Here is a 12,434-nt window from a genome sequence, read left to right as displayed (position 1 = left end):
TAGTTTAAATGTGACCCTGAGCTCACGTGGTGCTGGAAAATGAACACGTTTAAGGTGGTTGGAGGTTTAGTTAGCTTCGCAGAAGCACATCGTGTGACGTTAAATAAGTATGTATCTATTAAATTGGTTTATTCTATATAAACATGTAAAAACAGATGTTAAATAGTAGTTTGTGAGGGATTTAGGATTACATTTTGTTTCATAACATCTCCACAAAGCCAATAAGCAATGATTTATAGTGACTTTTTAATACTTATCTGGTTTCTATGATAGTGTGGTAAATACCAACAATGATTGTATGAACATTTGGGCTCCTTGTGAGGGATTTAGTTTTTTTTTTTTTTTTTTTTTTCAATTGAATCGTCTGCCTCTAAAAGTCAGGTAATCTGTCTTTCACTTCTCTAATCTGTTTCACAGTGTCAGATGCCCGTTTGTTTACTGCGCTCGCACACTGCAGCGGGACATTATGCGCCGTGAAAAGCTTTTATTATCTGGCGGAGTTACTAAGAGGTGGGGGGCCGCTGGAAAGCCAAGGTGGGGGTCCCGAACGCCTGCGTTGGGAGTTTTATTTCGGATGTTTTTTTCAGTTGCAAAACAGATTACGGTCCAGGTTGCAACACAAAGAGCGGTCAATGCACCACTTCCTACAGCCATCCAGGGGTGAATGGGGCGCAGGACGGGGTCCACTACGGGGGACTCGAGGGCAGGTGCGACGTGCATAACAGTCGAAACCATAAAAAAAAAAAAAAACACTTAGGAAAGGTGGGAGGGGGGGGGGGGGGGGGGGGGGGATGCGCACATACCTGTAGTCATTAACCTGCAGTTAGTCTAATCTGTCCGCGGTGGGAATGTAGCGAGCTGGATTTAACGGCCTCATTTGCACCTCTTCACTTTATAACACGTTAAAACGTGTGAGGAGTGAGGCAGCATCGATGAGATGCAGATTAAGCATGGAGGTAAATTAGAAAACGTTATACGTAACTTTAATTGTAACTATAATAAATAATTTAACAGATTAGGCTGTTAAATAACGTATATGTGGAGGGAAGTAGTGCGCTCCCTGGTTTGGATGGATAAAAACCAGTGCGCAGACACTTGGACGCTCCCGGGATTCCCTCTCTGAAGAGGAGGCGCAATGTTGCAAAAGTCGGGACAAAAGTTTGTCAAAGTTCACCGGGTGTTGGGCTACAAGGCGGTGGGCTTCGCGAGAGCAGCTCTCCGCCGGCTATAAACTGTAAATGAGGAAGGTGCACGTTTCTTTTTCTTTTTTTTTTTTTGTACGCCGCCGCCGCTGACCTCGGGGGCCCAACCTCTGCTGCTGACATCACTCGCTGCTCACGGCTCGTCGCCTCCGCTTGGAGTCCCATCAAGGTCTGAGGCTCCCGCTGTGACCGAAGGCGATGCCTCATCACCATTCATTCTCAGGCAGGCGCTCGGGACCGACGCACGCTCGCGCCGCTCCCCGGACGACGTTTCTCAAACGAAGTAGCAGCGCGATGATGACAGAGGAGAGCCGGGGCAAGCGACGGAAACAAGCCAACCCCAGGAGGAACCGAGGTAAGGAAGCAACGGCGCTGGAAACTTTTACATTTGTTTCTTTTTTTTTTTGTTGTTTTAAGAATTTGGTGAATGGATGCGGGCAGATGTTGCAGCTCTCTCTCGGGAGGAGACGCGCGTTGTTTTCTGCAGTTTTGGAGAAAATAACTCACTAAATATTTCGCCGCACAGCAGTTTGACTATTCATGTTTCAGACTCACGTTTTCGGTTGTTTTATGGCTTGTGAGATTGTCCCGCAGCGAAAAATAAATTGCAGGGATGAGAAATGAGCTTTCGTCAGGTTGGACATCCGCTGGGATTATTCTACCTGTAAACACATCTGGGCAAAAACCTCGAAATAATCACAAAAACACACAACAACCTGTGGCTGCACGTGGAATCTCGTGACCCCTGTCTATCGTATACACCTGGGGGGGAAGTTGTTTTCTAAATCCATGGTAAATTATTTCGAAGGATACACAGTTTGATTTCGTTATTTTTGACCGAGAGATATTTATTTTTGTGTGATTCTTACACTGTCACTGTGTGTGACTTTCTCTCACATTTAGAAAATCTCAGATTTAGGCTGCTTTAACCTGATCTGAGGCTGAAACGTTCTGGTTCCTCTGATTATCTTAACTCTGTGCCATGCCACGGGATTTGACATCAAGTTTTCTAGAGTTTGATACTGTTTTTTATCTAGATTTTTAAAACAGAAATAGACTGCATCAGAACTTAATACGTTTTTTTTAGTTTGGGGGAGGCAAGGCTTTTTTCTTGAACTTCATTTAATAGCTTTTTTTAGTCAAATCTAAAAATCACTTAAAAGGCTACATAAATTAAAAAGAAAAAGTACATAAATCATTTTGGTTATCTATTTTTTAATCAAATATGAAGGTTTTAAAAATGATGATGCATTTAAAAACAGCCACCCTCTGCATGTGGAATCAACTCTACTGCACTTTTTAAATTCAAACGTGACTAATAATTACCTTATCGAGAAATAGCGAAAAGCTTCTAACCATAAAGCTTAAGATGATGTCAGTTAGTCAGTTGCAGCGTCTGTGACTTCCTACAACAGAGCTGAGAGGAACCTTTAGACATGCTGAATTCAGAGACGTTGTTCTACATGCATCAGGTGTGTGTGTGTGTGCATAGATATGCATATACATAGGACTGAACTTTTATATTAGACTCAAATCAGACTTCCCTGACCCCAAACAATCTATCACTTATTAACCCTTCTCCTAAATTTAACTTGCAGCCCCGTCCTAAATCCTCAGTTACCTAACATCGAGTCCCTAAAATGAAATAAACTTTATAACAGATACTGATGGGTTTTCTGGGTGATGTGTGCCAGCTTGTATCTTGCTGCTACCCCCTGTATTTAATGCAAAATTGTTGGTTGATGCAGAGAAAGCCATGAGGTCTCCCAAACAATGCAAACTAGCAGCACGGAAACACAGTTAAGTTGGTCTCAAATGTGTTTTTTTTTGTTGTTGTCATTTTCCTTTTGAGAGGATCTTTTGTCTTGAAACACACACACACACACACACACACACACACACACACACACACACACACACACACACACACACACACACACACACACACACACACACACACACACACACACACACACACGTTGCTGGCTTTATTCTCCAGTCATGAAAGCCACTGCAGGCCATGCGGTGATGCTTGTTCATTTTCTGATCTGACACACAAGCGCCATAAACCTATTTGCTGTGAGGAGTCTGTTTACTGTAAATAGTTTATTAGTTTGCTGTAAGTGTTTCCTCATTTTATTCAGAGAGGTGTGAAGCTCAGCAGAGTGTCACCAGGGTGAGATCCTCCCTGGCGGCCTAGCGGTAACGGATACTTCTGTGTGTGCGTGTGTGTGTGTGTGTGTGTGTGTGTGTGTGTGTGTGTGTGTGTGTGTGTGAGAGTGTGTGTACACACACTCTCACCTTTGACTGTCACGCAGCAGTTTGTCAACTGACTGCACTGTATTTCGCAAATCAGCACCATCACACTGCGGTGAAAGCGATCAGCTCAAAGGCACACTTACTGACAAGGGCCTGTCGCCTACCAGACCACCAGCATATAACCAGACCCTTTAATTCCTGCAGTGACCTGAGGAAAGACATGCATCGCATCTGGTCATTTTTTTTTTTTGAAGACATGAAGTTGAATTTAAAAGTGAACATGAAGGAGAAGAAGAAAAAAAAAGATCATAAATTGATATTTATCTGAGAACTGTAAAAGTCATGTCGGTCTGTTATCTTCAACCTAATCTGCACTATATCGTCGAGTGCGAGCTGCTCTTTTCTCCCCACCAAGTGAGTGAATCTGCATGCATGCATTGCCTTGTGCGGATGGCGTGCTCGCAGGCCTGCGCAGCGTTTTGGCGTGCACGTGAAAAGTCGGCGTACGTCCTCATGCGTCGGTGGGGAAATGTGCGTCTCAAAGCCCTGTGTTGGATGTGGAATGTGCCGGGCTGGAGGCGGCTGTGTGCGAGCAGGGAGTTAAAGGTCCTTGATAAAACCAAATGAATTTGGCAGGCCCGACTCATAAGACAGCGATTTCGGGGATCTTTTCCAAACCAGAATAAAGGGAGAGAAAAAAAAAAAAACATAGGCTGACTTTTCTTCTTTCTCCAAGGCGCCTATTGATTATGTCTCTGTCTTCCCCAATAAAACTGTCAATGTTCACCAATCTTCAGCAACGTGAGGAAATTACTACCCTTCGTTCCTGGCAGATTGGAAACAGCCTTGAAAACAGCCCTGAGACAAAGGGAGGAAACATATCCATTCGAAGCGATGACCCGTATTTACTGGCTGCGAGTGGGATGTTTGAGTTTCAAAGAGTGTGAATTAATTAGCTGAGCCCTGATAGCCAACGCTTCAACATCCCCCCCACCTTCAGGCTCACACAGTCAATTAAACCAAGGATTTTTTTGCCTTTTCTCCTCATTTATTGAGATGGAGTTCAACCATATCTTCAAGTTCTCTGTGTAGAAACATCTCGAAACCAACGGATGATGAATGAGGAGATGATGTATTTATTCTGCTCAACAAAAGTATGCAATGATTGTTTTGTTTTTTACACTAATCAAAGATTTTTTTCGGGGGGGGGGGAGGACTAGCTTTCCTCAAGCAGGCCATGATTATCTATCTTAATGGATTTCACAAAAGCCACCTGGGTGGTGCCGTCCTGTCACCTTTTAGATTCCAGGTTTTTTTATTTCATTTTTTGTTATGAACAGGCTTCCTTTTCCCTCAAACTCAGCGGGCGTCTTCCGACATCCGCACCAGATCAGACTCATTCAAATCTCTCAAATTTGACGTCAGATTGCATTTCAAGAGCGCCCGCAAACATATTTAGTCCACGTTGCCTCGCGCTCCATGTTTTGTTAGTCCGTGAAAAACTCCACTCTGTTGTTGAGTTGATGTGCCTTTTTTTTTAAGAGAGCTCTCTCTCTCTCTCTCTCTCTCTCTCTCCCTGTTTCCCTCATTCCCTCGTTCTCGTTTTTCTTCTTTTTTCAAGTGCCAATTTATTTAAACTCCTTTCCCCTTTTCTTCTTTCTCCTTCATTGATTTCCAAACCCCAGTCTTTGTATGCAGCTGGGGCCCAGCTGTGTGTCTGTGACTGTGTGTGTGTGTGTGTGTGTGTGTGTGTGAGTGTGTGTGTGTTTGTGTGGGTTTTTCTGGCACGGTGCTGCCACAGCGAGCACAGCGCACTGTACACAAAGGACTCGAGCAGCAAAAAAAAAAAAAGGGGGGGGGGAAGAAAGAATAGGGGGGAACATTTGAACGTGAAAGACTGACGCGCTGGTACAGTACAGAGCGGAGGGGCCGGGCCGTTTTTGGACTCGGCCCGCTTCAGTCGGCAGATGTATCTGCGCTCTGGGACGAGGGGTGGGGAGAGCGAGACAGCAATGAAGAGCCCAGGCACCACAGTTTATTACCAGGACTCTTCAAGGGGCTCAGCTCAGGCGTCAGAACCAGTGGGTGGGAGGGGACAAGAGGAGGGAAGAAAGGAGAGGAGGATGACAGAGGTGGGGAACTGATGGGGTTGACAGGGGCTGGAGACGGCGAAAAAAAAAACGTCTCTCCGGCGTCACAAGACATCGAGATGGAGGGGTCGAGGGGACGGAGGGGACGGGACGGGCCACACGAGTGCGGGGATATTAAGTGTTTCCTGGTTTGTCCCCACAGCGCCTCGTGTCACAGATTTCTCCCATAGCTCTGTGTGCGATGCCAGATCTGCACAGCAGTAATGGGGAATCCCTTGATTGAGTCCCTCTGGCATTTGTCACATGTTTATTCGATTATCGGCTCTTTGTGATGTTTCAGATGGAGCCTCGGCGGTCCCATGTCTTACTGTACATTCCTGCCGCGTGGCTGCCACACTGTCGATCCACTCCAGGGAGGAATTATTTGGAAAGTTTTTTGGTGCCATTGCAGGATTAATAAGTGGGGGGGGGGGTTTCCCTCCCATGTTACCTCCCTGCAGGACTGCGTGGAGCTGTGGGATCTCTTTGAGTCCACCTTAAAAAAAAAATCATCATAGGACACAATTTTAAAAGTGGTCCGAATGAAGTCAAACAGTGCAATGGTGAACACATGTCTTCATTACAGGACGTGAGAGGCGAGCGTACGTCGGAGCATCACACTCCATTAAACCGGAGGATCAAGCTAACAGAGCTCATGAGGTGTGTGTGTGGAGGTGCCTGGGCATGCACTTCTCACACGTTCAACACCGACTGGATTTCTTGCAGCTTCTCACTCGCGCAGGCGTTTCCATTTTCACATCAAAAGGCGTTTCATCTGATAAGGTTTACATGCCACACATATAGCATGATGTCCCCCCCACCCCCCCTATTCGTTTCTCAACATGTGCCATTCGCGACGCTATTATTACATTCTTTGTCGTTGCGTTGGCAAGACTCCTCGTCATTAAGTCTATTTGTGGATCTTCCTTTTGTGCAAGCCGCCCGGGGTTTTTTTTTTTGTGTGTTTCATAAGCTGCACATGTTTGACAGAAGAAAGAGGTTCAAACTATCCAGCCTCTCTGCGCACAATTTATAGATATGTGCCGTTTTATCACACCTCAAATTAAATTTGGAAACCCTGCTTCAGCTGTCATGTATTACAAGGCCCAGATGGGTGGCAGCGAGAGAAGGGGGAAGACAAAGAGACAGGGAGAGAGAGAGGGAGAGAGAGGGAGAGTCAGCCCCACTCAGCTGGCTGAGCGTGTGCCAGTATTTTGCAGCAGGGTGAGAGAGGAACACTTTGATATGTGGTGTGTATCAGCAACAGACCGGAGTGGCGTTTGTTGAGGATCGACTCTGAGGCCGGAAAACCTGAGACCTGCCGGTGTTTTCTTTTTTTGGTGTCATCGGTTTAACACTTTTTTTGTTTCTGACTTCCCCTTTTTGCCTTTCAATCTTTATACAAGTCCATTTTCTTTTTGTATGTTTAGAAGCACAACAATGTATCTGCTGCTCACTTTGTCTCATGTGAATCTGTTAGCACGCCAAACATCTGCAGCTCACTAAAAATAGTGTCACACTCAATAGCGGTGCATTGAATTCGCTTTGACTGACAACTTGTTTCTCAACACCAGAGCATGGATAGATGACACTTGCATAAATGAGTAGAATTCTACAGTAAGAATGGAAGATATGGATGGATTTGTCCTGAATATGTTTTATTATTTGATGTATGCCATGATATAGTAGATTTTCTAGAAATACAATTAAAGTACGGATAAAGTAATCAGAGGAGTGCAACTAACGCTCGTTTTATTATCCAGCTATGAATCATTTCTTATTAATATTTTAATTGTTGATTAAGGTCTATGGGGAGTTTAGCAGAGACCCGTGGTTCTTCCAGGTTAAGCAGATATTGGATGGCTGTTTGTCTTCACACAAACAGCATCAACTGGTGAAAAACCAACTGTTGAACAGAGGCTAACATCAGTTCATGTGGCAGAGTGAGCTCAGAAGTACGACGTCACGTGATGTTTATAGAATTTGAACAGGAATTTAAATTGGAAAAGTATCTGTTGTTTGAAAAGCGGGACTACAGGCAGCTACGTGTAACTTTAGAGTGAACAACAGAATGACTGCGGTCATTGGGAGATATAAATGTTTGGATAGAAATCAGAGGATCTGCCACCTCTAATGACATTAAAATATATTTTCACAATCAGATAAGCCAAATGGTATTTGTAAACTAAGCGTTTTTGTTCCTTTTGTTGTACTTTAGCCCTGCTTTAGGTCATTGTGCTGTTATTAATGTTTGTGCTCCACATGATCCTGAGCCACTAAACGAGAGAAGACAGAAAGAAACGTTGGCGTAGAAGATAAATATAATATATAGTAAATATCAAAACGTTCCCACAGCAAATTATCTTGATATCACATTCTGTTTCCGTTGATAAAGAGTTTACAGAGTAAAGCAGCAAATCTTCTCACGTGATACCAGAGAAATTCTTTTTTGCATTTTTGTTTGATGACTTTTCTGTTGTATCAAGTAATCGACTCTAAACCACATAAATACACATCATCGCATGAACGATACAAAGTAATGCAATATATTTCTGCATGAACCTGCATCGTATCTTATATGTCCAAACCAGGGCTGGTGCTTCTATCAGCACAGGTGAGGGGGAAAGGAAAACCAGGAAGGCTTGGAAGAGGCCAGCTAGCCTACTCCCCCTCTCCCTGTACCTGTGATCACCTGGCACCACCTTGGTCTGACCTGCACAGCCCACTCACACAGATACTGCACACACTCATAGTTACCTGATGGAGTAAACACATTCCATCAGGCAGCCAACGCGCCTCACTGATCTTTCGGGCCCACCTGTAACGCTTCAAGGATTTAGCTCTTACATTTTTACACACATCTTTATCTGACTCCTTCCCTCCCTCTCCGTGCTGGCAGTGTCTCGTTAGAACAAATTCCCACTTTGGCTCCAGCAGACCCTTACAGAGGCCGTGAAGGCATCACCTTCTCAAATCTCTTCTAGTGTCCATTTGTTAACTCGTAATTACAGAGAATTACATTTTTTGTATTGGTTTATGCCTTTAAACACAAAACGCACTGATCAAACCTCGACTCTTACCTCTGACAAAGACAGCACGTGAATGTTTTCGCTATAGCTGCGTGCAACATGTGATCTGCAAAGTAATCTTTGGTGCGTCAGGTATGATAAAGAACGGGATCGATAAACCGCAAGTATTTTTGTGCTGGAAAGGAAGCAACATAAATAATATCAGTATAGAGTGGTCGACTCCGTCGTTTTATCACTGCGTGGCGATCTAGTAAATAGTCTTATCTTTTTAAAGTACTTTTTATAGTTCCTCGTGGTACGTGACAGGTTATCACGTTTTCATTGCTATTGCAAAATGACAAAACTGAGCAAGGTTTTTTTTTTTTTTTAATAATAAAAAAAAAAGTCAAGTACTAATAAAATGAATACGCAAGAAAAGAAGAAAAGAAAAAAAGATTCTGAAGTTTGACGGATTCAATTTCTTTTTCCTGTTGGGCTGCGCGGCCGACTGGTACCTCGGGGAAACAGTGCAGTTATGATTATATGGTGCATGTGACCAGCATGCAGCAGGGATGGAAAGGGAAGTCATAAGGCAGCCTGGCGACATATCACAGGGAGGTGACGTCATCTCAATGATACAAGTAATAGGTAGGTGTGAATGTGTCCAGGCCTGATATTAGGACGGAGCTCTGAATTCAGATCTGGAAGGTTGACTTCTCACTTCTTTTTTTCCCCCCTCTCTCTCCTTCTCAGATTTGCAGCTTTTTCTGGCTCTCGTCTGTTGCCTCTCTGTGTCACTCTCTCCTTCTCTCACTGTTTCTTCATTCTCCTCTTCCTATAAACTCTTCATATCTCCTCTTCCTTCGCCTCTCTTTCTCTTCTTCCTTTAAAGTCTTCATATCTCTTCTTCTGCGTATCTCAACTCCTCTCCCGCCCTTTCACTCTTTTTTCCATTTTGTATCCATTCCTCCTCCTCCTCTCCTTCTATCCATCCTCCGCTCCTCACGGTCGCCATCATGCCCCCCCCCCTCCACCACCTTCTCTCCCTGAGCGCCTCCCCTGTCCCACTGACACCACACGCTGCTCCCATCCCCCGAAAACCACTTCAAACAGCCAGCGCCATCAAAGCCCACAGTCAGGCAGCCAGTCAGCCGGCCTTCTGCTTCGACTTAAAATTACTGTCGTCCCAGTCGCAAGGCTGCTTTCCTCTTCTGATACACATCAAAGATCCTCTTAAACTCCCGAAGTTTGCTTTTTAAACCTTTCTTCTTGTCCAGTCTTTTTTTATATACATTATTTCGCTGGTTGAGCTCTCTCTCTCTCTCTCTCTTTCTCTCTCTCCCTCTCTCTCTCTCTCTCTCTCTCGCTCTCTCTCTCTCTCTCTCTCCCTCCCTCTCCCCCTCCAACTGGGCCAGGTCAGTAATGACATGCACACACTCTCGTGCGGTTCTGCTGTCTTCGCATTTTTCTCCATGACTTTAATTAGTTTCTTTTTCAAGGCGTTGGTTCAGGCTTCACATTATCACACACACACACACACACACACACACACACACACACACACACACACACACACACACACACACACACACACACACACACACAGTAACTAACGTACGTACAGATGTGCGTGTATATTAATATGCAATATGACTCATACATCATCTTAATCAGATCTGCGTAACCACAAAAAGACCAGTTTAATGTGTTCCTCTTTTTGCTGCCTGTATTTTTTTTTTATGTGCGAGGGGGCAAGAAAAAAAAGTGACGAAAGAAAGAAAGATAGATAGAGTGAGCCAGAGAGAGAGAGAGAGGGGGTGCAGACATGGGAGGGACAATTCAGAGAGAGACAAACAAAATAGAAGCAGAGTGACACATCAGAAAAGCATCCTCTCTATGTTTCAGAGCCTCGGAGGTCACATGTGGTCACTCGAAACGTTTCGGCGGTGGGCGGAGGGTGTAATGTCGACATGCGCCAGAGGATGGCGCCCCGTCTGTATGTTATCCAGGCAGGACTTGGCTGCCAGATCTACAAGGCCCGTCTATTAAAACAACATTTGTAATTATGAGAATGGTACATATTTAGACACAGTTGCACGCGATACATGCAATATAGGGATTTAACTGAATGGGTCGTCTGGCAGCAGTGGCTGAAGGTCTGCTGCTGTCTTTTCATGCTCTTTGATAACAATCGGGACTTCCCTGTCCTTTATATTTTACTTTCACTAGTTGGATCGATGTCACCGCGACTGCACATGGTGCGAATACTGCTCTGATCTTTTTATATCTCAATGTGGGTTTCTCAGTACCTTGGGTTTTAAAATCGGCTTTGGAGTGGTTAGATTGAGACATTTTGGTCTTTTAAATGCAGCGACGTGTCCTTTTAAAAGAACACCACATCATGCTAAACACCTCTAACAGATCGTATACACACATGTTTGAAATAGACAAAGCCAGTGGGATACCAGGCATATTTGTTTCACCCTCAAAACAAATCTCCCGTAGCGAGCGACCGAAAGTCGCAGCTCCAAGTTGAACTAACCAAATCCCACATTGTATAGCTGTTAAGCTCAAAGAGAAGTTTTATTTAGCGTGCACCCCTATTAAAAAACTTCAGAACCTTTGTGCTCCGTCAGAGAATGTTTTAATATTCAAAAGGAGCCACTATTGTGTGGTTTTCTTGCGCCAATGTGCAAAATAAAGAGCCACATCAGACAGCTGGAACGGTCCCTGAGCATTTTCATGTGTAAAGCAAAACGAGGGAAAACAAATTTGGAGGGGGGAGACAGGGGTATTTATAGAGTGGTGTGAGAGTCTTTGCAATGACAGGAGCCTAATGAAGTGGAGTTTGGGTTTTGATTCACAGTGCGGTGAGTGCGTGGGTCCCTCTGTGACCGTTACTGCATTCCAGCGCCGATCCCTCGCTACACGGAAACCAGCGCGGGGCCACGGGAGGAGGCGGCGGCGGGCCAACTCGAAATAAACGTGTCCCTCTAACCGAGCTAACCTTTCTCAACCAGCGTCGCTCCCTGCTTCCAGTGAGGCGGATGCACACACAGAGGGCACTACGAGAAAAAAAATCCCCCAGATATTCATATGCACGCATGTTCTCGCAGCTAGAGTGGATGATGTGCAGGTGAGTCACCGACACGTCAGATAGTACGGTTCAGCACGACGGCGTAGGGGAGTCCAGGATGATATCAACAGCGTTCATTTGACTTTCATAGCTCAGTGGAAATTGTTTATTACAGATGTGTAATGAGGAAGCGAGAAAGAGACAATGAAAGAGATCAAAAGCTGTAAGTCGTGAGTCAAGAGTGTGAGAATGTTAAATTGCTGATAATGAACTCATAAACTGTCTAAACTAATACTTGCACATACAAAAGAATGCTCTCCTCTGCTGTAAAGAGTTAAAGTTTCTTTTCAAAGCTGGCCACAAAGTTACCAAAAAAAAAGTGCCACTGAAGCAGAAAGCTTTGAAGGTGCAAGGCCGGTGTCAAACAAGGTAATATCTTCTGACAAATGTCGCTGTGGTGGTCGACACGGCAGGTAAATATGGCGGCGAACGTGTAGGCAGCAGCATACAGGAAACCTCCAGAGGAAGAAGACGAGCAACCACAAGGTCTCGTTGCACACCTCGTCTCTCACACCTTGCCTCATTTTTGTGCAAAGAGAAAAACTGATTACCGGGTTACAAATTGATAATGCGAGGGATAAGTGACGGCGTCTTTACGAGAAATTTAAATCTTTTCGTGGAAGTGTTGTCAAACTCTGTGAAAGTTCAAATCAAATCTAAAAAGTATTTCATGGATGTGTTGTTGACTTCCGATCTAAGA

General features: G+C 44.5%; 1 protein-coding gene across 1 annotated transcript in view; it reads left to right on the top strand.

Annotated features, from left to right (window-relative positions):
- The first annotated feature begins 1,110 nt into the window (after positions 1 to 1,110).
- The window catches only part of LOC311022153 (zinc finger E-box-binding homeobox 2), a 28,648-nt gene continuing 17,324 nt past the window's right edge, over positions 1,111 to 12,434 (top strand). Inside the window, exon 1 of the mRNA XM_084023238.1 lies at positions 1,111 to 1,557. Within this exon, the coding sequence (XP_083879364.1) occupies positions 1,401 to 1,557 (157 nt within the window). The 5' untranslated portion in view covers positions 1,111 to 1,400. The remainder of the gene's footprint in view (positions 1,558 to 12,434) is intronic.

This window comes from Eutrigla gurnardus (genome assembly GCF_963514095.1).
Source record: "Eutrigla gurnardus genome assembly, chromosome: 2".
Classification (NCBI taxonomy): Eukaryota; Metazoa; Chordata; class Actinopteri; order Perciformes; family Triglidae; genus Eutrigla; species Eutrigla gurnardus.
This window is presented reverse-complemented; position numbering and strand designations above follow the sequence as displayed.